Here is a 23984-nt window from a genome sequence, read left to right as displayed (position 1 = left end):
CGCGGCATGCAGTCTGGAGACGGGCCCATCCTCCTGTGCCCACCTCCGGGGCCCTCGGAAAAGGCTTCTTCAGCGTCCTCTTAAACTGCACCCCGCCTGGAGCTCAGGGCCGCGGTGGGGCCTCTCACAGCGGCGCGGCAGCAGAGAGGCACGCGGAGGCTCGCGCGAGCGGGAGGCCAGCGCGCACAGCCGCGCTCACCGCCCTTCCGGCCGCTCGGCCCCGCCCCTCACGCACGCTCCGCCCGCTTTTCTATGTCGGCGGCTCCCACCAGGGGCCGCCGCGGCGCCCGCTCTCCGTCGTCTCACTGGTGCTCAAGATGGCGGTTAGGACGCTGCTCCGAGGCGGGTCTGTCGGGCGCGCCGGCCTGGCCTGGCGCTGGCAGCTTCACGCGGCTCTGAGGAACTACCTCGCCCACAGCTCGGGATGTCTCGGGGGCGCCCCCGCGGACGGCGCGGCGTGGACCTGCTTCCCGCTACACGAGCGCGCCGTGCTGCGCGTGCGCGGCCCAGACGCGGCGCCCTTCCTGCTGGGGCTGCTGACCAATGAGCTGCCGCTTCCGGGTCCCTCGGACGGCGCGGCCACGCCCCCCGCGCGTGCGGCCTATGCCCACTTTCTGAACGTGCAGGGGCGCACGCTGTACGACGTCATCCTATACCGGTTAGCGCGGGGTCGGGGGAGGGGCCCGGGGGGGACGCTGGAGCGACGGGCCAACCCTCCCCACACAGAGGGATCCCAGTGGAAGTGGCCAGGGACGGGACTTGCAGCAGTGGTGCTGCACCCCGCCTCTCGGTGGGCACCTTCCGGAGGGCTCCCCCAGCGCTGCCTGTCACCCCGCCTCCGTGCGTGCCTCGAGGGGCAGCCTGTCCCCTAGTGAGGCAGCACCTGACAGCGTCTGGTGCTGTGTGATCGTCGCAGCAGGGTCGCCCCGGCATCCTGTTTAATCTGCTGGCCTTGTGAGTCTGGTCCCTCTCAAGGCAGTGAGGTGGCTGTTTGGGCATCGCTGCATCTCCTTGCTGTGGCGGGTGCGGGTGGCCTTGGCCTGCCTCGGCTCCCTACCCGTCCCGAGGTCGGCCTTGTGTCCACCACAGCCCTGGGCTCAGCACAGGTCTCTGTGCTCTTCCTCTGGATCTGCCGGCACTGGGGGTGGAGCAGCTGTGGCCTCTGGAGGAGCGAGGGTTGGCGGGTCCCCGGGCCAGCCTAGCCACTTCTTGTCCCAAGTGGAGGATTGCAAACCACTGGGCTGAGCAAATCCTTTGATCCAGGTCCATGGCAGGATGTGTGGCCCAAGGCCCACCGCGGCTCCACCACAGAATAACTAAAGGGGACAAAGGCAGTGTAAGATGAGTGTGAGGCGGGTCCTAATCCAGCACCGCCAGCCCCCTGGGCCCTCAGCCTCTGCCCCTGCTCAGGATCTCATGGGGTGGGATCTCCTCCTTGAAGCCCAGGTAGGTGGAGGCTGGGCCCCTGTCAGCCTTCCTGGGGCAGTTGGCACCCGGGGCGCAGGCTCTGTGGGGCTGGTAGCAGATGCTCCGCTAGGGTTGGGGTTGGTTTGCACCCCTGGCTGTGGTGCCTTCCTTGCCTCACATTAGGGTGTGAGCCAGCCTGCATACCACCAGCAGGTGTGCTCAGACCTGGACGCAACTGTTAGCCTGCCGTAGTTACTTTTCTGTCATTGCTGAGACAAAATACCCAACACCCAAAGTTAAAGGAGGAAAGGCTTATTTGGCTCACAGTTTGTAGAGGGTTCAGTCCATAACCGTCAGGCTCCAGGGCAGGGTGGCTTTGCTGAGGAGAACAGTTCATGTGGGGCAGAAGACCACAAAATCAACAATGACCTTAACAGCCTCTTTCTGGCCCTTTTATACTCTATCCAGGCTGCTGGGATGGGGGCACTGCCAAACCAATCAGGGAACTGATCACACACTCTAGATTCAGCCACCTGTGCAAAGCCTGCCCCCCATGACTGCATGATTCTTTGTGGGATATCCAGATACAGCCACTTTCCAAAGCCACCGCTGAGCTTTGCTCCAGGTGGGCTCTGAGAAGAGTATGGTGACTCGTTAGTGTGTGTCTCGTCCCGGCTTTCTGTAGCCGTGCTGTCAGTCCCCTTTGATTGGGAATACTTGAGAAGATGGAGTGTCTTTACTGAATGGGTACAGACTTTGTGCCGTTATTCTGGAACAGTACAGTCGAGCAACAGTTTCCCTGGCGTTTTGTTGCGTTAGGGATTGTAAGTGACCTGGCCATGAGTTGACCCAGTGTACAGGACAACGTGTATAAACCCTGGGCAGATGCTGTGCCATTTTGTGTAAAGGACTTGAACAGGGCACATTATGTAAACTGTGGGGTTGGAACCTATCCCACACGCACCAAAGGATGACTACACTTAAGCCAACGGTCTGAAGTTCAGGTGTGATTCAGAGTCCTGGGGTCCTGTCCCCCAGGGACACTGGTATACCCTGGGGATCCCTTGAATGCTATGCCTGGCACACCCCTAGCATCATCTCTCTCCACAGGCTCCCTGAGTGTGTGCCTGAGGCCCCTGGCTTCCTTTTGGAGTGTGACCACACCTTGCTGGATGCCCTGCATCGGCACCTGGCACTGTACCGGGTCCGACGGAAGGTCCAGGTGGAACCATGGCCTGAATGCCGTGTGTGGGCAGTGCTGCCTGCTGTCACCTGGGCTGACCAGGCAGCACCCTTGCAGGAGAGAGCAGAGGCCACTGGGATCCTGGCCTGCGACCCCCGGACGGTGCGCATGGGCTGGCGGCTCCTCACGCAGGACACAGGCCCAGCCCTGGTGCCTGGTGCCAGGCTGGGGGACCCACGGGATTATCATGCACACCGGTACCAGCAAGGTATGGCAGCAGTGTGGGCAGCGGGAGGGGACAAGATAGGGTGCCTGTGCCTGTGCTCTCACCTCTGGTGTCCTCTGTCCCCACAGGTGTCCCTGAGGGGGTCCGCGACCTGCCCCCAGGGGTAGCCCTGCCCCTGGAGTCCAACCTGGTCTTCATGAACGGCGTGAGCTTCACAAAGGGCTGTTACATTGGCCAGGAACTGACCGCCCGCACCCACCACATGGGTGTTATCCGCAAGCGCCTCTTCCCTGTGCGTCTGGCCGGCCGCCTCCCAGCGGGTGGTATTGAGCCTGGCACCCCAGTGCTGACTGAGTCAGGACAGGCTGCCGGCAAGTTTAGGGCTGGACAGGGGGCCCTGGGGCTGGCCCTGCTGCGCACAGAGAGAGTCAAGGGGCCCCTCCACATCAGGACCTCAGAGAGTGACCTGGTGACCATCACTGTGTCTGTGCCAGACTGGTGGCCCACAGCCCCCAAGTAGCCTGGGCAGCCTCCACTGGGCCCTGTGGGGCTCCTGGAGCACCCCACCTGGGGATGCTCCTGCATGTTGTCACCGTCCTGTGTTGCACCCTTGCCTTGGGAAGGCTTTGGCTGTGGCTGAAGAGAAGGGCCTGAGCCGCCTGCCTGCCCACTGACACGTCTGTGTCCAGCTGGCAGCCCGACCTGTCCGCCACATGGAGGGCGGTGGCCTGGGGCCTGTGGGCCTGGCTTGCCAGGGAGACGACAGGGCAGTGGTCACTCTCAGGGAGAAACTGACTGAGGCGGGACCTGTGTGCTCCTCTGAGTGGGGACTCGGACCCTGCGGGTTGGGGTGTCTGTGTGCCCTTCCTGAGTGCCCTCTGTGCCCTTCAGCTTGCTCTGTCCTGGGCACTGGCCAGAGGGCCTGTACCATCCCATAGGGCAGGTCCTAAAACACCCGCCCACCACTGTGCCTTGCTCCTGGAGCTGGCAGGGCTGCTGCTGGACTCCTGCTGCTGGGTGTCACCATGCACGCTGCAAGGCACCTACCCCGTGGGAACCCCCAGCCTCCTCTTTGAGCCAGGGCGGCTATTAAAGTGTGCCAGCAAGCAGCCCCTTCAAAGGGCAGGTGTCGTTTCTGGCCAGTCTTCCTGCAGGGCAGGGACAGTGGGTGAAGGGCATTAAGGGCCAGGCTGGTGGCTCCGAGCTGTCCTGTGCAGGGCTGGGAGGAGGGGCTGGGGACCTGTGTGGCACTGGTGTCCATGAGGCCCAGGGACACTCTGTGAACCCCAGCAGCCAGGGTGGGAGGGGCGCTGACCACCTGGGCTGGGTTGAGAGGGGAAGACAGGGTTCCCTTAGATGGGAATAGCCCCCTCCATGGCTGTACTCAGTGTGCGGGCTGCCATGCCCGATGCCGAGGCTCAGCTGCTCCCTGGGCATGGTGCAGGCGGCTCGTGAGCCCGCAGTGGCCACCTTGTGTCCCTCTCTGCCATGGAGTGTGCGGGGGTTTTTCCAGCGCTGGGTGACAGAGCTCTTCCGTGTGCTCTGAGAGTGTCAGCGCCCAGCGCTCGCCATGCCCCACTGTCGGAAGCACTGACTAGTGGGAGGACTTTGTGGGCTCACCCTCTGCACGTGGTTGTGTCCTTGTGTTTGTCAGCGCGTTTGCTGTACAGGACAATCACACTCCACACGAGGAGGTGGCACATGGGGACCGTATGGCCTAATCCCTCTCACCTGCCTTGCCTCCCTCTCTTGGCTCACTGCTGCCTTTTAGTTGCTGTGTGAAACATGCAGTGTTCTGAGGAATGGTCTGTCACAGTTGAAGGCAGGCTGGAGGCGGGTGGGAGTGGGGCAGAGCTGGGCCAGGCAGCCAGCCTGCAGGGTTTTGAGGGTGTGGCAGGCGGGGCAGGGAGGCTTTGAACTATGTGCTTGGCCAAGGTGCAGTGGCTGAGGAGGGCGCTTGCCCCAGCCAGAATGCCTTTCTGAGGTCAAGGCATTGTCATACACAGGAAAAAGGGATTTCACACGCTCCAGTACCATGAGCAAACGCCACAGAAACCAAACCCGCAAGTTTGGAGATGCTAACCCAGCACACAACAGAAAGTCAGTGTATTGGATATATTTAAAGAAATAAAATGTGGCTTTCCATCAACTGAGGAATGGGTAAAAAAAGGTGTGAGCTTTTTATACAATGGAGTACTACTCAGCCATAAAGGGGTAAATGGGAGACTTTTATAGGTAAGTGGATGCAACTCAAGACTACTCTTTCTTTTTTTTTTTTTCCTCGTTTTGAGACAGGGTCTCACTATGCAGTTCAGATTGACCTTGAACTCACTTTGTAGCCCAGGCTGGCCCCGAACTTGCCGCGATCCTCCTTCCTCAGCCTCCTGAGTGCAGGGATTACAGGTGTTCACCACCATGTCTGGCCAAGATTATAAGTGAAATAAATGAGATGCCAATACACAAACATTGTTTCCCTAGTGTGAAAAGCTGAAAGAGTAAATAAGATCCAAAATGTATAGTAGATATTGTAAAATGGGAAGAAACTTCCACAGAGAAACGGGGAATGGAGAAAAGGAAGGGAAAAGAAAAAAAAATGTATAATAGGATAGTTATACTACTAATTTCTCAGTTCATTGTTTTGTGCTAATACTGTTTGGACAGTTAAATGTCAATATCTTGTAGTCTGAGTAAAGATAATTACATGCAATGTATTAACCATTGTTACCCTACTATTTTGTTTTGAAATTTTTTTTCTCTTTACAATTAAAAAAAAAAAATTACAGGTCAATCTCAGTAATGAACATAAATGCAAAAATTCTCAGTAAAATAGTGGCAAACCGAATGCAACAAATTATCAAGAAGACTATACACCATGACCAGGTTGGATTCACCCCAGGGATAAAGGGATGGCTCAACATATGTAAATCAATAAATGTGATACATCATGTTAACAGAGCCAAGGATAAAAATCATGTGATCCTCTCAATAGATGCAGAAAAAGCTTTTGACAAGGTCCAGCACCCATTCGTAATAAAAACCCTACAGAAAATTGGAATAATCTTTAGCTCAATCTGATAAAAGCCATCTATGAGAAACCAACAGTCAACATCATACTAAATGGACAAAAATTGAAAGCTTTCTCTCTAAAATCAGGAACAAGACAAGGATGTCCACTGTCTCCACTCTTATTCAACATAGTTCTGGAAACCTTAGCCAGAGCAATTAGATAAGAGAAAGAAATAGAAGGAATAAGGATAGAAAAGGACGTTAAACTCATTATTTTCAGATGACATGGTACTCCACATAGAATACCCCCAAAATTCCACTAAGAACTGCTAGATTTAATAAGCAAATTCAGTAGCATTAGTGGCTATAAAGTGAACATTTAAAAATCCATAGCCTTCCTGTGCATAAATAAGCTCACTGAGAGAGAAATGAGGAAACCTGACGAGGACAATGGCTTTAACGGGTTGTAATACTGACATCATTGGTGGGGTTCCTTCGTGGGGTGTTGTGTCGTGTTACAGCTTCAAGCACAGCAAGGCTACTTTCAATGGAACAAGCCCTGCACCCTGCTCTTGGAGACACCCCCTGGCCAGCCTGGGCTACACTATAGCATCCAAAAAAAAGGAGAAATCAACCTAATGAAGGATGTAGAAGACCTCTACGTTGAAAGCCACCGTACTTTGAAAAGCAGATTGAAGAGGATATCAGGAAATGGAACAATATCCCTTGCTCTTGGTTAGGAAGAACCAATATAGTGAAAATGGCTATACTTCCAGAGTTTATACAGATGTAATGCAATCCCAGCCACATACCAACAGCGTATCTCACAGAATTAGAGAAAACAATCCTAAAGCTGATTTGGAACCAGAAGAGACCTAGAACAGCAAAGGCAATTCTGGGCAACAAAGGCAAGGCAAGGGGCATCAAAGTCCCTGATTTGAAATTATACCATAAAGCTACAGTGATAAAGACAGCATGGTACTGGAAAAAAAAAAAAAAACAGACCCCAAAGTCAATGGAACAGATTAGGAGATACATAAACAACCCCAGACATACTCAGCCACCTTACCTTTGACAAAGGTGCCAAACACATCCACTGGAAGAAAGCCTCTTTAATAAATGGTTGTGGAAAAACTGGCATTCCAATGCTGAAGATTAAAATTGGACGCATGTCTTTCACCATGCACTAATCTAAATTCAAAATGGATAAAAAAAACTCAAAACAGAATCATTAAATCTGCTGGAAGATAGAATAGGTAAAACTCTTGAAGACACTGGTGTAGGTAAAAACATTAATAAAATCCTGATCACACGGGAACTATCACAAAGAATCAACTGAGATCTCATCTTTTTTTTTTTGGTCTTTTTGAGACAGGGTCTTGCTATGTAGTTCAGGCTGGCCTTAAGCTCACTTTGTAGCCCAGGATGGCCTCGAACTCTCAACGATCCTCCTGCCTCAGCCAGAGTGCTGGGATTACAGGCATGCGCCACCATGCCTGGCTGAGATCTCATTTTATTAAAAAGCTTTTTCACAGCAAGGGAATCCACCAACAGAGTGAAGAGACAACCCACAATGTAGGAAAAAATGTTTGCTGGCTGTTCCTCAGACAAAGGATTATTGAAAACAAAAAGAACTCAAAAATGTCAGAACTCCCAAATTTAAAAACACAATCTAAAAGTGGGCATTTGAGATGAATAAACACTTCTTAGATGAAGAAATACAAACAAATAAATGCATGAAAAAATGTTTAACATCCCTGGGCACTTGAGAGATGCAAATTAAAACACTGAGATTCCATTTGACTCCAGAAAGAATGGCTATCATCAAGAAATCACCCAATAACAAATGCTGGAGGTGCTGTGGGGAGAAAGGAACCCTACTCCACTGCTGTTGGGAGTGTAGACTGGTGGAACCACTGTGGAAATCAGTGTGGAGATTCCTCAAAAAACTAGGATTAGAGGTCCCATTTGACCCAGGTATTACCCTTCTGGGTATCTTCCCAGAAGAATGTAAAACATCATACCACAGCAATATATGTGCACCCATGTTTATAACAGCACAATTTATAATAGCTATATCTTGGAAACAACCCAAATGCCCATCAACTGAGGGATGGATGAAAAAGATGTCTTTTTCTACAATGGAGTACTAAGCCATAAAGAAGGATAAGCTGAAGACTTTTATAGGTAAATGGATGCAACTTGAGACCATACTCATAAGTGAAATAAACCAGATGCACATGTATAAACATTGTATTGTCTCCCTAGTGTGAGAACCTGAAAGAGTAAATAAGATCCCAAACCTATAGTAGATATTGTAAAATGGGAAGAAAATTCAAAAGGAAAGAGAAACTGGGATGGGGAAAGGAGAAAAGAAGAAAGGGAGACAAAAAAAAGTTATATATATATATATATATATATAGTTATAGTTATACTATTTATCTTAGTTCAGTGAAAAGAAAGGTTTGCATAATATTGTTTGGACAATTAAATGTCAATATCTTGTAGTCTGAGTAATTTAAAGATAACTATATGCAATATATTAACCATTGTTACCCTCCAGTTATCTTGTTTTGAAATTTTGTTTTTTCTGTTTAAATTTTTTTTTAGAAAAAGGTGTCTTCAAGAGCAGGGTGCAGGGCTTGTTCCATTGAAAGTAGCCTTGCTGTGCTTGAAGCTGTAACATGACAAAACACCCCACGAAGGAACCCCACCAGTGATGTCAGTATTACAACCCATTATAAGCCACTGTCCTCATCAGGTTTCCTCAGATTTACTTCTATTCCCATGTGTTTAGTTTTGTGCACTTTAAGTAAATTAAATCATCATCATTAAGATTATTATTTTGTTTGTTTGTTTTTGTTTTTTTCTGGTATCGGGAATTGAACTCACAACCTCGCACTTGCCAGGCAGGCGCTATGCTGCTGAGCCAAATCCCCAGCCCCTCATTAAAATTATTATTAATCTTTGGTACTAGGGTGGGATCCAGGCCCTGTGCATGCCAAGCACATGCTATCTCACGGAGCTTGGCCTCTAGCCCTATGCAAGTTTTAAGAGCACTTTAAAAGGCTTATTTATGTATTTTTTTTTTTTTTTCTTTTTGAGACAGGGTCTAGCTATGCAGTTCAGGTTGTCCTGGAGCTCGCTTTGTAGCCCTGGCTGGTCTAGCACTCGCAGTGATCCTCTTGCCTCAGCCTCCTGAGTGCTGGGATTACAGGCATGCGCCACCACACCTGGCTTATGTATGTATTTCTTTATGTGCCCATGCAGTGCTGGGGTGCAAACCCAGCACCTCAAGCACGCTAGGCAAGCGTTCTACCTCTGAGTGATACCATCCAGAGCTTCACTTTTGATGGACGCATTGCCACTGCGCTCTCTGCACAGTGCAGTGCAGTGTGATGTCTTGATATGTGTGGAGAAGGTGCTGGACCTGGTCAGGGCCAGCAGCCGGGCCACAGTCACACAGGAGGGACGGGCTCTGGTTGCGGGTGCACAGCACACGATGCATGTTTCAGGGTAGCCGGGAAAGAGGGTCTGCCTGCTGTCCCTGCACAGACAGTGACAGCTCCATGCGTTGGACGCGTACCTCCCCTTATGACAGGCTCCTCCCGGGCCTCACCCTGCCCGGCTCCTGATCTGCCCTCCACTTTGCAGATGCTGTCCCTCCACAGTGTTCCCCGAGAGGGCTTGAGTGCATGGTGACCTCAAGGTGCTGGTGTTTTAGGGTCAGCACGGTTCCCCAGAGGTCTGCTTGTGGGGGGGACTGTCCACTTCTGTTTCGTGGTGGCGTCCCCTGGTGCGTGGGCCACCATCTGCCTGACCCTGCTCCCATTGGCTGGGGCTGAATTTCCATGCACTAACGTCCTGCCCAGGACGTCGAGGGTGGTGGTGGAGCTGTGCCTTTGGAGAGGTGATCAAGCGACCAGCCGAGGCTCAGGGGGGGTATTGCCCACCTCGCTTGTGCCCAGGGTCCACCGCGGCACCACCACAGGATGACTAAAAGGGGACAAAGGCAGTGTAAGGTGAGTGTGCGGTGGGCCCTAACCCAGCACCGCCAGTGTGGGCGTGTCACCTTAGGTCACCATGACAACACCGAGGACAGCGGCTCACAGGGAGAAGGTTCGTTTTGGCTCCTGGTCTCAGGTTCCAAGTTGCAGTCACCAGCTCCGTGGCTCTGGGCCCGGGAAGAGGCAGAGTGTGTGGCGACAGGCGTGGGCAGGAGGCTGCCCGCCTCGGCAGCAGGAAGAGGGAGGGGCCCCTTGCTGCAGCCCCGCAGTACGGGGGGCCGCTCCCCACCGCCACAGCCCTGGGCGCAGCTCTCTGCGGCTCTCGGAGCGCTGCGACAGCGCCCCCTGCTGGCCGGGGCCTCGCCGAGCGACGCCTTCCAATTTTCCGGTTGCTGAGAAAGAGCAGCCCTGGGCTCCCCCTGGGGGACGCCCTTAAGCGGTGGACTCAACAAAACGCTCAGAAATGTGGAAAGCGCGGCATCAGTCGGGCCACGGGATGACACCTGTCCACAGTCTGGCTAAAGGAAAGGGCAGGCTTCGGCGTGTGTCAGGTGACTCCAGTAAGGGCGCAGGGACTTGTCAGGGGCCCGGAGGGCTGATGTCGGAGTATATATTTTTTCTCTTTTTGTCGTACTGGAGATTGAGCTGAGGTTGCCCTGAGCGACATACTCAGATTCCCCCCACCTCTTAAAATGTTTTTTCAAAACTTTATGACAGATCTCACTAAGTTTCCCAGGCTGGACTTGTGCTTGTGGTCCTCCTGCCTAAGCCTCTCAGTGTCGGGACTGCCGGCATTGCCCATGCCTGGCTACCTGTTATCAGAGAGGCAGTCCTCAGGTTCAGAGTCCACCCGCCATCTGCCACAGAACCCACTCTGTGATGTGCACATGTGTCCTCCGGGTCTGTGGCTTGTCTTCCCGTGGCTTGTACCTGGGCTTTTGTAGTGCAAGCGCTTTGGACTTTGTTCAGGTCCACTTGTCAGTGCTTCCTTTCCTGAGGTCACCACCATCATGACCTCTTGGTTTGTTTGTGACCGTGATTATTTTTCTAGCTTTTGACAAAAGCGACTCCATTTTTATCCTGGCGACTTCCACGATGTGTTTGCTTAGGCTCCACTTTGGGTTATTTTGGGGAAGGTGTGAGGTTTGGGCTGAGGTCCAGCTGCCCCGCCCGCATCTGGGGACAAGTGTCCTCTGCCAATTGCACTAGTATCTTCCCACAGGCTGGTTGCACGCACTTGAGGGCGGAGCGTCTGGTTCTCCATTCTGTTCCACTGACCCAAGCCTCTGTGCCTCCTCAGTGCCTCGCAGAGCAGATGTGCATAGTTGTGGGGTGTGGTGTCTTGTTGCAGGACTTGCACACAACTGCTGGTCACATCGGGGTCACTGGGAGATCTGCCGCCTCACACACATGCGCGGGTCGCAGACGCCCATCCTCCGCGAGGCTGAGTGGCGCCCTGCCGTGCAGCTGCACTGTGTCTGGTCACCTGCTTTCTGGCAGACACTGGGCTGTGCTTGGAGGGTGCAGGCTTGCCCTGGCTGTTGCCTTTCCTGTGCTCAGTGTGTGCCAAGCACACTTGCTGGGGGCATGGTGAGCTCTGTATGTGACCGTTATCCGTCTCCCACGATGCTGCAGTTGATGACCACAGGCTGGGTGGCTTCAAACATCCTGAGCCCCCGAGGATGCTCTGACTCCAGTGTCTCCGGCTTGTGGCCGCATCACCCCACCCATCCCTCCACATGGTCATCCGCTCCCCATGGCCTTGTCCTCCAGTGCCCCCCTCCCTGTGAGGACACCCACTCTGGACTGAGGTCCACCCTGGAGCCGCCCTTGATCGTCACTGCCACACCCACATCCAGTTCCTGGGATGGCAGCGCTGCTTCTGGGGCCCCTCAGCACGTGGCGGGCTACAGCGGGCCCCACTGGTCCCGTGAACTCAGCTGGCATCCAGAGCCCCTACTCTCCCGCTTGGCCCCTGGGCATCTGAGTGTGAGGACAATTCAGCTCTGACTCATCGGCTGCTTCCCTACGCAGCTCACAGCCTGGTCCCCAGCTCCCTACGCAGGCAGCCAGCAATCCCGAGTGGGCGACGTGAATGCAGTCAGGGCCCGAAGGAGCAGCCTGAGTCAGCCCTCACACACACTGAAACAGCTCCTACGGCCGGCAGGCCGGGGGAGTGTTGTGCACTTGGCTGGTGACAAGGACGATCTTTGAGAGCCACGCCAGCACTGCGGACCCTGCGGCCCCCCGCCCTCCATGTGCCGGCCCTGGCCCGCACACCCTTGTGGACCCTTGTGGCCGCAGGTTACTTGCTGCAGTCCTCCTCGATTTGCCTTTCTTTGTCTTTTAAACTGGTGAAGACAGTTCTACTCCACACTATGGCAGTGGGGCAAGAGAGCAGCGCAGAACAGAGCTCCGTCCCAAACGCAGTCCCCCACCCCTTCCCCCGACGTGCTTGCTGTGGTTTTTGTTGCCTGTGGTTGACTGCAGTCTGAGCATATTAACAGGAAATCCCAGAAGTAAACGATTCACAAGTTGTTTTGTTTTGTGATGCTGGAGATCAAACCCAGGGCCTGGAATACGCTGGGCCAAGGGCTCTGCCGCAGGACAACACCTGAGCCCAACTCAAAGGCTTTCCCTTTTTTCTTTTTTGAGGTACTAGGGATTGAACCCAGGGACTTGGACCTGAGCTATATCCCCATTCTTATTTATGTATTAGCAGTGTTGGGATTTTTTAACAAATTAAAAACTTTTAAAATTTTTACCCGTGTGTGGTTTGTAGCGTGTGACGCTCACAGACCTCCTGGGGAGCTGGCGCGTGTACACAGCACATCTTAGTTCCTTCTCTTTCCCCACTTGCCTCAGCCTTGGCTGGGCCCACAGGTTGTCACGGTGTGCAGTGTGATGGGGCCACCTCGTCAGGCCTTAGCTTCCCAGGCCTGGCCCCCAGGCTCTCTGGAATACTGTGATTGTAACAGCTGTGCTGATGTCTCTGCCTGCTTGGTCTGGTGCCTGCACCGTGTGGATTTTTTTTTTTTTTTTTATACCAGGACTCTAACTCAGGACCTTGTACTTACTAGGTAGGTGTTGTGCCACTGAGCTGTCTCCCCAGCCCCACGCACCACGTGGATGGGTCAGGCTTTTCTGTTCTTTGCATGACTTATAATTTTTTGTTATAAACTGGATATTCTGGGCACAGTATTGTAACAACACTGACTACTGGTGCCCTTCCTCCCTCTCTGGGTCCTGTCTCCTGTGCTTGCTCAGTGTGGGTTTGGTGTCCGGGTTAGACCATTTCTCTGCAGTGTGACCCCTCAATGTCACCCCCTGAGGGGAGCCTGCAGCGTGGCATGATATACAGGAGGACCCCCGGGCCGTGGTGTGCCCACCCCTCTGTCCAGCTGGCCACCTCTGTTAGTCTTGCTCCAGTGCTGGGTGCTTGGTCTGCTGCCCCGGCAGTGCTCCGGGCGTCAGCTACCCTGCAGCCTTTGGGTGGGGGCTGTGGGGGCCGCTCAGGTGGGTTCTGACCCAGGATGTTCTTTGCAGCTCTCTCTTTCTGTGGTTGCCCTTGGCCTGTGGGTGAGCATATTGATCCTAAGTCAGGGGAGCTTGTATTTGTCTATTTTTTGTTATTATAAAAAATACCCCAGTTCTGCAGGTTCATAAAGACAAGGCTTTGCCACAGCTCTGGAGATCCGGGTTGAGCGGCTGCCTGCGAGCGAGGCTTCCTGCTGCAGGGCCCTGAGACAGGAGCATATATGTGCGTGTGTGCTGTGCCTTCTGTTCTCCCCCGCTCCTCCTGAGCCCTGGTGTCCACCCTCGGGGCTCCCCAATAGCCTTATCTAACCTGAGTCATCCTCTCCAGGCCTGGGAGCACCACATCCCCGTGGTACTACGTGGCAGTGGTCGAGTGTCCCACGCGTCCTGGGGATACTGCAGTGGATCCCAGTGTGGCAGGCTGTTGTTCTGAGAGCCACAGATCTGCCTGCGCCCTCTGCTCGGGCCACGTGGGCTCCTCTGGGGGAGTGCAGCCTCAGCCCTGGGGGTCTCTGCCAAGAACATGGACACTGGGGCTCTGGGCTTCTTGTGGCTTCTGCTCTGTGTGCACAGGGAGGGGGCTGCTGGGACCAGACCCTCAGCCTCCTGCTAGACAGAGGCTCTGTCCTGGGGTAGGGCTGGTGGAGGAAGGGCCCAGCCTAGCTGCTCCCTCTTTGGCTCGGGGCTGGGGTGGCAGGGTGCTCCTCTGGTGACATGGTACCACCTGTCACAGTGGGACCTGAAAGGCCTCCAAGGCCCAAGTGTGGAAACTTGGGACCCTAAGACACCCGCGTTTGGGTGGGGCTTCGGGGGGCTCCAGCTCCTCTTGGATCCATCAAGTTGTGGGTTTATAGCTGTGTGGGCTGTCGGGATGTGGGGGGCCTTTAGGAGGAAGTGGGTCATTGGGGGTGCACTGAAGGGTGTGCGTGTCCTGCCTTCCTCTGTGGCTACCATGACAGGAACCCTGCTGCATCAGCTTCTTGGGATTAGGGTGCCAGTGGAGAGCAGAGCGGCCTCTTGGGTGTGTCTGGGGCCATGGGCGCCCGGCCTTGGGTCCGCGTCGGCTCCCTCCCCTTCCTCTGTGGTGCTGTGCCCTGCCCTGCTTCCTGGCCACCATGAACTGGGCAGAGTTGCCCGCTGTGCCCTCCCGCCGTAATGTCCCTGCCTTGGAGCTGAGTCTCCTGAAGCTGGGTGAGAAGTTGAACCTCTCTCCCTTCGAGCTGTGGGTGTTGCGTGTTGTGTCTCAGCCGTAGGAAAGCTAATACACCCTGTGATAGAGCCAGGCATCACGGACAGAACTCTGAGACCGCGGGGCAAACCCAGCTCTCCCCTGTGAGCAGCTTCTCTCCAGTCATCAGGGCTGACGCCACCTGTCCCTGTGGGAGCTGCGGACCCCTCTCCTGGCCACGTCACCCACGGTGGGCTGAGTCAGGCCGGGCCGTGGAGCGGGCCAGCTGTGCGTCTGCCCTCACTGGCCAGGCTCAGCAGGTCCTGATGCGTTGGTGGCTCCCTTATCAGTGGGGATTGTTCCTCCCTGGGCCGGGATGGCAATGCTGACTTGAGTGCTGTCCCGGGCTCCCGCGCCCCGGCCTCTGGACTGCAGGTGAAGTAGACCCCTTTGCTCCCGGGACCACCTTGCCTGATAACAGCCGAAAGCCGACGAGCTCAGCGTGGGCCGAGGGCTGCGCACCCTGGTGGGTGCTGTGCTTTACACAGCTGGCAGCCTGGTCTGCCCACGTGCACAGCGTCACCACCTGCACGAGGAGAGCTGTGCTGTGTGCGTGAGGACACGCCGGCCGTGACGCCACTAGGAGCAGAGGGTGCCACGCAGCCTTGTGGAGCCGTGGCTGTCCTGAGGTCCACCCCGGACGGAGACGCTGCTGTGAGGGTCCGGTTGCTTGCACAGTCACGCTGGGCCCCTTGTACGGGGCCGCCTCCTGGAGCTCTTTCCCCACCCGTTTTCCTGCCCTTCTTCCCTTACTTCTCATCAAAAGACACAATGTGCTCACTGATAAGAATTCCAGCAAGGCTGTCACCCTTAGTGTAAAACCCCAAGACAAGACGCTGCCCCCCAGGCCCAGAAAGTCCTGAGTGCCCAGTAGGACATTGCACCCCTGGCCTCGCGATCCACAGGGACACTACCTCCTTGGTACCTGCCCATCACGGGCACCGTGCGGTTTCGCCCACATGTGCACTGCATAAGGGCAGCTTTGGGGCGCTGGCCGTCGTCCCCGCAGGCCTTTGTCTTTTCTCTGTTGGGAAGACTCAGGTCCTCTCTAGCTATGTGGAATCTGACTGTGCCCTTCCCATGCTGCAGAGCACGAGCCGTCGCCCCCTGCTGGATTCCACTGTGTATAACAGCCCCCTTCCCCTGCTCCCTCCACGCCTCCTGCCACTCTGACCCCACCTGGACCTGACTTTCTGAGCGCTCTCCAGCTTTCACACCCACGTGTGCGCCGGCCATTTGTATGCTTTCTTCAGAAGAAAGTCTCCTCACCTCCTTGGCCCATTTAAAAAGCACACAAGTTTAAAGAGTGCAATGTCTGTCACTTGTGTCTGTTTTCACCTAACTTGTGGACTAAGACTTATGGACAGGCACAAAAACAAATCCCCTTTGTCACCTGGAACTCATTGTTGAGTGAATTTCGATGCAGAGGACAAGGAGTGTTACTGCCAGGAGTGGGGCTGCGATCCCCACCCAGGCACTCCTGAGGCGGAGCAAGGGGAATGCGAGTTTGAGGCAGCCTGGCCTGCACAGTGAGGCCCTGCTCAGAAAACACAGCAAAATAGGAAAGCTGTGACACTAATGCAGAGCGAAGTGGTGGGGTGGATAACCATGGCGGCTGGCTCCTGGATGGAGAGTTAGTAACTGGAAAGCACCAGAGCCAGCCTCAGCCCTGCCCACTTGGTCTTCAGTTCTCGTCCGTGACACATGAACGGAGCCCTCCCCTCTTCCGTGCAGCCTCACCCTGAGAACATGGTCTGGAGCCGAAGACGCATCGCACTGTGAATGTTTGCATCATGTTTATTTTTATGTAGTTTTTATTTTTTTGACATAAGGTCTCATGGTGCAGTTCAGGCTGGCCCTGAATTCACTAGGTAGCCCAGGCTGGCCTCACACTCGTGGTGATCCATCTGCCTCAGCCTCCGAAATGCTGGGATTACAGGTGTGTGCCACCACACCCACCTGGTCAAATTTCCACAGGTTTTAGTAAAAGATGTATGGTTTTCATGTACAATATCATGAATATACACGCACATTGTGAGATAATTACCAGTCAAGCTGATGAACATGTGTACCACGTCCATCCCCTCACATAGTCAGGGTACATTCGGGAGGAGTCAAATATATTTTAGGCAAACAATACAGTGTTGCTATGAAATAGTTATTATTTTCCTGCTATTGGGTTGTTTGAGTTTCTTATATATTCTGAATGTTAGTCCCTTAGCAGATACATAGTTTGCGAATATATCAGCTCGTTCTGTAGGCTGTCTCTCTGCTTGGTTTGTTCATTTTCTCTGCTGTGCAGTACAGGAAGTTTTACTTAGGTGGATGGATAAGTTCTTGCGCTCTAATGTAATACAATGTGACTATAAGGTACAGTTTTTTTCTCGGCTACAAGGAAAGATCCGAAGTGTTCTGGCCACACATACCCCAAGGTAATAGTGTATCGATTAATTTGACTGTAGTAGCATTCGCTCTGTATATAAAAGTATCACATTGTGCAGTGGCTCTGCCGGTAATCCCAGCATTCAGGGAAATAGGGGCAGGAGGATCACAAGTTCAGGCTCCCTTCCTAGCTGCACAAGTGTGAGATTTTCATTCGGTCAGTGGTTTTCAAGTTTTCTGTATCCTAAAAGCTTTCAGTCCCTTTCACACATTTATTTATTTTTATTCGTCTTTTTGAGACAGGGTCTCACTATGCAGTGCAGGCTGGACTTGAGCTCACTTTGTAGCCCAGACTGGCCTCGAACTCCTCAGTGATCCTGCTGCCTCCACTTCTTGAGGGCTGGGATTACAGGCGTGCAGCACCACACCTCGCCGTTTCACACTTTTAAACTCCAGCGTTTATTCGGATTTCCCGTTTCCCCTCACGTCTTCCCTGTGAGTCCGGACTCTTCTGGGGAGTGACTCTTGTTTCACTGTCACATCCCCCTGGCCTCCAGGGCTGGCCCTCAACTGTCCGGGGAGAAACTGGTTTGAGCCTGGCCCGTGGTAGGAGTGCAGGCAAATGACATGACCTCTGTGAGCTCGGTCTGCAGCTGAAGCTGACAGTAACGTGGTGTGGGACCTCTCCCGAGACCCTGGTGGGAAAGGGCCCATCTGCTGAAAACCCCTACAGCACGCATTTGCCTACGGAGTGCTGTCCACAAGCCAGGTGAGTGTGGGACATGCTTCCCTCACAGACGTCCGGGCGGATGTAAGTTCTGTACAGCTTTTGAACACTCCCGATGTGTTCACATCAGGCTGTGTGTGACGACGTCTTTCAGAAAGTGAGGGGGCTGAATTTGAGTTTTCTCTCTGCAAGATCACTTTCTTTATTCCCCTTCGGCACTACTGAGGTGTAGCCTGTGACTACACAGTATGCATCTTGCAGGTGCACAAGGTGTTGACCTGATGCTCACACATTTTCACCAGTGGCCAGTCAGGGTGACGGACACAATCATCTCTGTCTTCTTGCAGAGCCCTGGGCACGGTGAATTGCTCTCTGCATTCTTTAGTCAACCAATGCAGTGCTGGTCACCACACGCCCAAGTACTCACCTGAAAGTACTCACTTTATAATCGAGGTTTGTGTCCTTGGATCGACCTCTCCTCAGTTCTTAAAGAATCGAAAACAGAGTTGGGATAGGAAACAGTAGCCTTGCTGCTGGGCATCTGCGCAAAGGAAGTGAACTGTGTGCCGAGCAGACGTCTGCACTCTAGGGTCTCATCAGCCAAAAAATAAATGGGAGCAACCAGGCATCCTTCAGCAGATGATGGGGAAATCACGTAGCTCCAGTTTGGGCTGTGGGTGTAAAACCAGGGCAGTCAGGTTTCCGGCAGAAAATGACCTGGTGCTTGCATACAACCTACAGGAGCCCTGCCATGTACTTTGCACTGGCTCTAGATTACTAGCTAAAAATCCAAAAGCTGCACAAAGAGTTGTTCTGATGCATTCTTAGGGAATGACACAAAGAAAAGGTCTGGTGAGTTCAGGTGCAGTACATCGTGAATATTTTTGACCTGACTCACAGGTGGGAACCCATGGACGTGAGGCCCACCTGTACATACACATGGAAAACCTTTTCACCCAAACAGGGGCCCTGTTTTTTTTCGTTTTGTTTTGTTTTGTTTTGAGTGAGGGTCTCATTGTATAATTCAGGCTGCCCCTCAACTCACTGTGTAGCCCAGGCTGGCCTTGAACTTGCAGCAATCCTCCTGCCTCAGCCTCCTGAGTGCTGGGATTACAGGTGTGTGCCACCGTGTCCCTCGAGGAGCCCTGTTGTTAAGAATGTGGAGGAGCTGAAGGACACGGTCCTCAGTGGAATGACGAGTGGGGAAAGACACACACTGCACCTCACGTCACATGGCATCAGACCAGCTGAGCACACAGGGCAGCGTGCAGGCTGGAGGGCTAACAGGCGGGAAATGGGGCTGGTGAAGGCTGCGTGGATGTGGCGTCATAGCTGCAAGACCCCATGCATGCACCGGAGTGGTTGTCCCCACAAAAGTCTACAGACAAGCGACACACGGAAAGAGGGTACAACACGATGTCACTGCCCGAGGAGGCGGCAACCTGAAGGTTTCAGTGTTGGGGTCGGGGGTTTGAAACAACACAGGGGTTGAACGCACAAAACCAAGAATCCAGAAAAGGGCATCAAAGAGGAACCACGGAGTGCGGACCGGAGCCCGGGCCCCGAGGAGGCGGCACCTGCAGAGGAGCAGCGGTGGGGTGGCTGTGCCTGCGCACGTCTGTGGGGAGCGGCACACCTCTCCTGGGCCTGGCTGTCCACAGAGCCCCCATCCCTGGCCCTCTCTCACCCTGGGGTTCCCTCCAGGCCACTGTGTCCTGGCCGCTGTGTCTCCCTTGCATCATTTCTTGATGGTTTGTGGCCACGGACCCCCATCGGCAGTGCTGGTCTCACGGCCTCTTCATCCCAAGCGGATTTTGGAAGGATCTGAAAATGCACCATGTCACTGCTCATGCCAGCTTCCTGTGAGAACTGTGCTCCAAAGCTCAGATGCAACCTATGCCCGTTCTGATTAGTGTCCTTGATGCCCGTTCTGCTCTGTGGCCTCCTCAAATGGTGTCTGTGGTTCCGTGCAGGATCCTAGAACCATCACTGAAGGCCCCTAGTGGGTGTCAGGTGCCACGGCCCTGTGGTGTGAAGATGCCCGGAGTCCTGGGTGACTGCAGCCTTCAGAACACCTGTGAGCAGCATTCTTTCTTTAAGAAATAAGATGCGGGCTGGGGATTTAGCTCAGCGGCACAGTGCCTGCCTGGCAAGTGCGAGGTCATGAGTTCGATTCCAGGTACTGGAAAAAAAACAAAAACAAAAACAAAAACAAAAACAAAAACAAAAAAAAAAAAGAAAAAGAAATAAGATGCAACATCACACGGCAGTCTGTGAATATGTATAACGACTATGTCTGTATTTACCAGTTAAAATAATAAAGAAAGGTAAGAAATCCATTGCTGGGGTACAGAAAACAGAGGAGGAGCCCTAGAGGCTCACACGTCAGGGATCTGGGAGGAGACAGGAGCAGACAGAGGAGCTGCTGGGGTGCTGTGGGTGCTGAGGCCGCTGTGCTGGAGCTGGGCAGGAGCCCAGGGGCCCCGGTGGGCTATAAGGAGCTCACTTCTTGCCATGACCCACAGGCAGCTGCCAGCATGGACGCCCTCTTCCCTGTGGCCCTGGCCCCAAAGGGGCAGGTGCTCCCACAACTGCCTCCACCCATGCAGGATGTGCCCATAGCTATGCATACACACATGCAGGCACACACATATGAGCACACATGCCATCCCATGTGCATGTCCACACACATACACACATGTGCAGATTATGCATATGTACATGTAGACATTCATGCATGAACATCCATGCGCCCATGAGCACACACCCATGCATGCTCCTGCATGGTTCCATCTTGCTGCTGGGGGTGGCGTCTTCTTCTCCATCTTTTCTTCCTCCTGGAGTTCTCTCCCAGGGGTGGTGTAGATGAGGGCCTCACAGGTGGGGACCCCAGAGGAGTTGTTCCTTTTGCCATGTGAAGGCTGTGTGCAACCCAGAAGTCACCGTAGAGACAGAGCCACAGTGCTGGCTCAGGGTAGGGACTGGACTTCCTGGGGTCACTCTCTCCCCTACCTTCCGTGCAGCTTGGGGTCATGGCTGTTTCCCTCAGAGCCACACTCCTGCTGCACCCCTAGATGGGGCCCACTGTCAGGCCTGGTCCTGCAGGGTGAGGGCCCCCTAGGATGCCCCCCAGGCAGCCCCCCTGGCTCCTGGTGGCTGCTGGATCCCAGGCAACCTCTCTCCTCACATGTATCTGCAGTGTCCAGTGCCCATCTGCCCCTGGGCTGGCAATTCAGGGCTGGGGTGGTCAGCAGGCTCATGAGGGCAGGCCGTGTGCTGCCCACATCTGCCCTTCCACCCCCACCCTGGGCACCCTGTGCCCTTGCAGGATCCTGCTCCTGGGCTGGGCTGAGTCCAGGGGACGGCTGGAAATCCAATGCAGCCAGGCCCAGGGCTGGGCAATTACCATGAATGGTCCTGGTCTGCTTGGGGCGGCCCAGGGCCCTGTCAGTCACGCTGGGCTCCCTGGGAGCTGTCCTGGGTGTCCCAGACCCCTGCCCTGTTCTGCAGGAAGCTGTGGGGTTCGGCCAGGCTGGCCCTCTCTGGCCGGGCTCACCCCTGCCCCTGTTGCTGCTGGAAGACATGGGCTGCGCCCTGACCCCTCTGCCCTTTGCCTCCCTGGGGCCAGGGTGAAACTGAATCCCAGGGGCTGACTCGCGGGCTATTTTGGAACTGGGCTGGGCTGGCCAGGGGTGGGTGGGGGCGGGCCCAGCCCTTTCCATCTGATAGCGCTGCCTGTCCTTTTGTCCCTGCGCAGTCTGAAGACCGGCCAGACCGTAGGCTGCTGGGTGGGAACCGTGCTGCTCCTGGGCCCGAGAAGGCAAGCAGACCCAGCGGCCTCTGCCACCCAGGTCCCTGCCAAGTCCCCGTGGAGAAGGTGAGGAGGGGGGCAGTAGGGGGCACAGGGCTGGGGCATGGGGCTGAAGGTTATGGCTCTGCAGGAGCTGAGGGGGTCTGCCTGTGCCCCGCTTTGGAAAAGGGAACGGGTTCCAGCTCTGGTCCACAGTCCTGGCAGGTATGAGGGGTCGCCTGTGCCTGGTCTCTTCTGGGCTAGGGTTGCTTGGGGGTCGGGCAGCCCTGCCCCCAGCACTGCTGAGATAGATGCCCGCTGACAGCTGGGACTATTTTGGGCCCATGGCTCAGCAGAGGGGACAGCCAGAGGGGCAGTGACACCTGACTCCAGGAAAGAATTTCCCGAGTGGGGACGCTGGCAGCCAGGGGTCCAAGGTGAGGCTCAGGCATCCTGGAGGGTCTTGGGGTGGGGCTCCAGGCCCCCATTCCAGCTCCCCCTGACAAGCAGCTGGACCCCTTGTGGGGCCCGCAGGGTTGGGAGCTGTGCAAGTTGGGTGCAGGGGTTGCCAAGGTTCTGTGGGCTGAGGGTCCTCAGTACATGGCCATGGGAGAAAGGTGGCTCCCCAGCTGGGCTTCCAGGAGCACAGGGACCTTTCTGGGAGGATGGGCTCCCTGACTAAAGAGGCTCCTGCAGTGTTGAGGGTCCCACCCATGGCCTCTAGCCCAAAATGGCAGCGAAGGACGAGGCTGCTGTCTCTGGCAGGCTTCCTGGAGGCTCTGGGCAGCCTCAGTGTCCTAGTCTGCAGCATGGGAGGCCCGAGGGAGCGGTCTGGAGTGCACACAAACAGCAGCCCCCGGCCCCTCGAGAGTGGCAGGGCACCTGGGAGCTCTGAGGACGAACCTTCGGCCCACAGCATCTGCCAACCACCTGGCAACGTGTTTTTGCGGGGCATCGTGGCCTTGAACAGCAGAGCAGGGTGCACTGCCCCCAGGTCAGCACGCAAGCTCTGCCACATGCGTGCCCATGTATCTGTGACCGGGCCAGCTCAGGCTCTGCTTTTGGGGACCCCGCAGACTGGCTGCCGTTGTGCTAAGTGCAGAAGACCCCAGCTCGGGTCCCTCACGGCTGAGTGGACCCAGCCCTGCCAGGTGCCGGGAAGGGAGCAGACCCAGCTAGGTCCTCGCACACGGGGTCCCTGCCCGTGGGGCCGGGCCAGAGCTGCTGACTGCACAGTGAGTCAGCAAGCAGCGGCTGAAGCCCGGCCTCCTGGATTAAGGGATTAGGTACCCAAACCACCGAAATGGGTGCTGGACAGCCCCAGAGTGGGCACTGCGCCCTGACTGCCTGGAACCAGGGGGAGTGCCTGGGTGCCCACAGTCCTTCCGGAGACCTGGTGCAGGCAGCACAGTCCTCACCCAGCCTTGGGACAGAGCAGCATTCTCTCTTCACCACAGGAAGACTGAAGTCTCCACCCCACTGCACCCATTGCAGTGGCTGGGCCGCCCATAGGCCAAGGGACCCTGCAGCGGTCCTCCCACACGGCCTGAGGAAACGCCCACTCGCCTGCTTCCATGCAGGGACACTTGTGTTGCTAGGAGAACCTGTTCCACTTAGGGTCAAGGGAGGTGTGGGACCACACAGAAAAGATGGACCCTGCGGGCAGGAGGGCCGGGAAGAGGCTTGGTGCAGACGCGGCTGGGGTACAGTGCCCTCACCACGAGGTACAACAGATGAATGACAGGGCCAGTGGCCACGGTTGGCCTCTAGCACCCGGGCAAGGCTGGGATCCGCAAAGCTTCCTCTTGGCGGGGCACACAGCCAGGGTGAAATTTGGACCCTGGGGGCGACAGTGCAGGAGGCGGGACAGTGCAGACACTGGGGCGCGGGTGGGGAGGGGCGGCGAGGACTGGGGTACGAGTGCTGGACAGTGGAAGTGGGCAGTCCTTTGTCAGGAGCCCAACCCCAAGACCAAGGGTGGGCAAATCTGTGTTGCTGGACCACGGCGCCACCTGCCAAAGCTGGGGCGGGAGCGCACGGTGACTGCCCCACGCGGCCTTGGGGCCCCGGGCGCGGGTCACCTCACATCTCCGCGCCATCTCCTGCCACCCTCCTCGCAGGTCCCCGCCATGGACCCCGCCTCCTTCAGCGGCGCGCCCCGCTTCCTCGCGCGGCCCAAGGCTTTCGTGGTGTCCGTGGGCAAGGACGCCACGCTGAGCTGCCAGATCGTGGGCAACCCCGCGCCGCACGTGAGCTGGGAGAAGGACCGGCAGCCCGTGGAGGCGGGCGCGCGCTTCCGCCTGGCGCAGGACGGCGATGTGTACCGCCTAACCATCTTGGACCTGGCGCTCGGCGACGGCGGGCAGTACGTGTGCCGAGCGCGCAACGCCGTGGGCGAGGCCTTCGCGGCCGTGGGGCTGCAAGTGGACGCCGGGGCGGCGTGCGCGGAGCAGGCGCCGCACTTCCTGCTGCGGCCCTCGTCCATCCGCGT

General features: G+C 55.6%; 1 protein-coding gene across 1 annotated transcript; it reads left to right on the top strand.

The window, feature by feature from the left end:
- The first annotated feature begins 231 nt into the window (after positions 1–231).
- On the top strand, positions 232–4969 carry Iba57 (IBA57 homolog, iron-sulfur cluster assembly). Its single transcript, XM_005414235.2, has 3 exons — positions 232–658; positions 2518–2858; positions 2945–4969. The coding sequence occupies exons 1-3, from the start codon at positions 318–320 to the stop codon at positions 3334–3336; spliced, it is 1074 nt and encodes a 357-aa protein (XP_005414292.1). The 5' UTR covers positions 232–317; the 3' UTR covers positions 3337–4969.
- The last annotated feature ends 19015 nt before the right edge of the window (positions 4970–23984 follow it).

Source organism: Chinchilla lanigera, unplaced genomic scaffold (assembly GCF_000276665.1).
Source record: "Chinchilla lanigera isolate Chin_1 unplaced genomic scaffold, ChiLan1.0 scaffold00180, whole genome shotgun sequence".
NCBI classification, from domain to species: Eukaryota; Metazoa; Chordata; class Mammalia; order Rodentia; family Chinchillidae; genus Chinchilla; species Chinchilla lanigera.
Note: the sequence above shows the minus strand (reverse complement) of the source record. Positions and strands in the feature narration are given on the sequence as shown.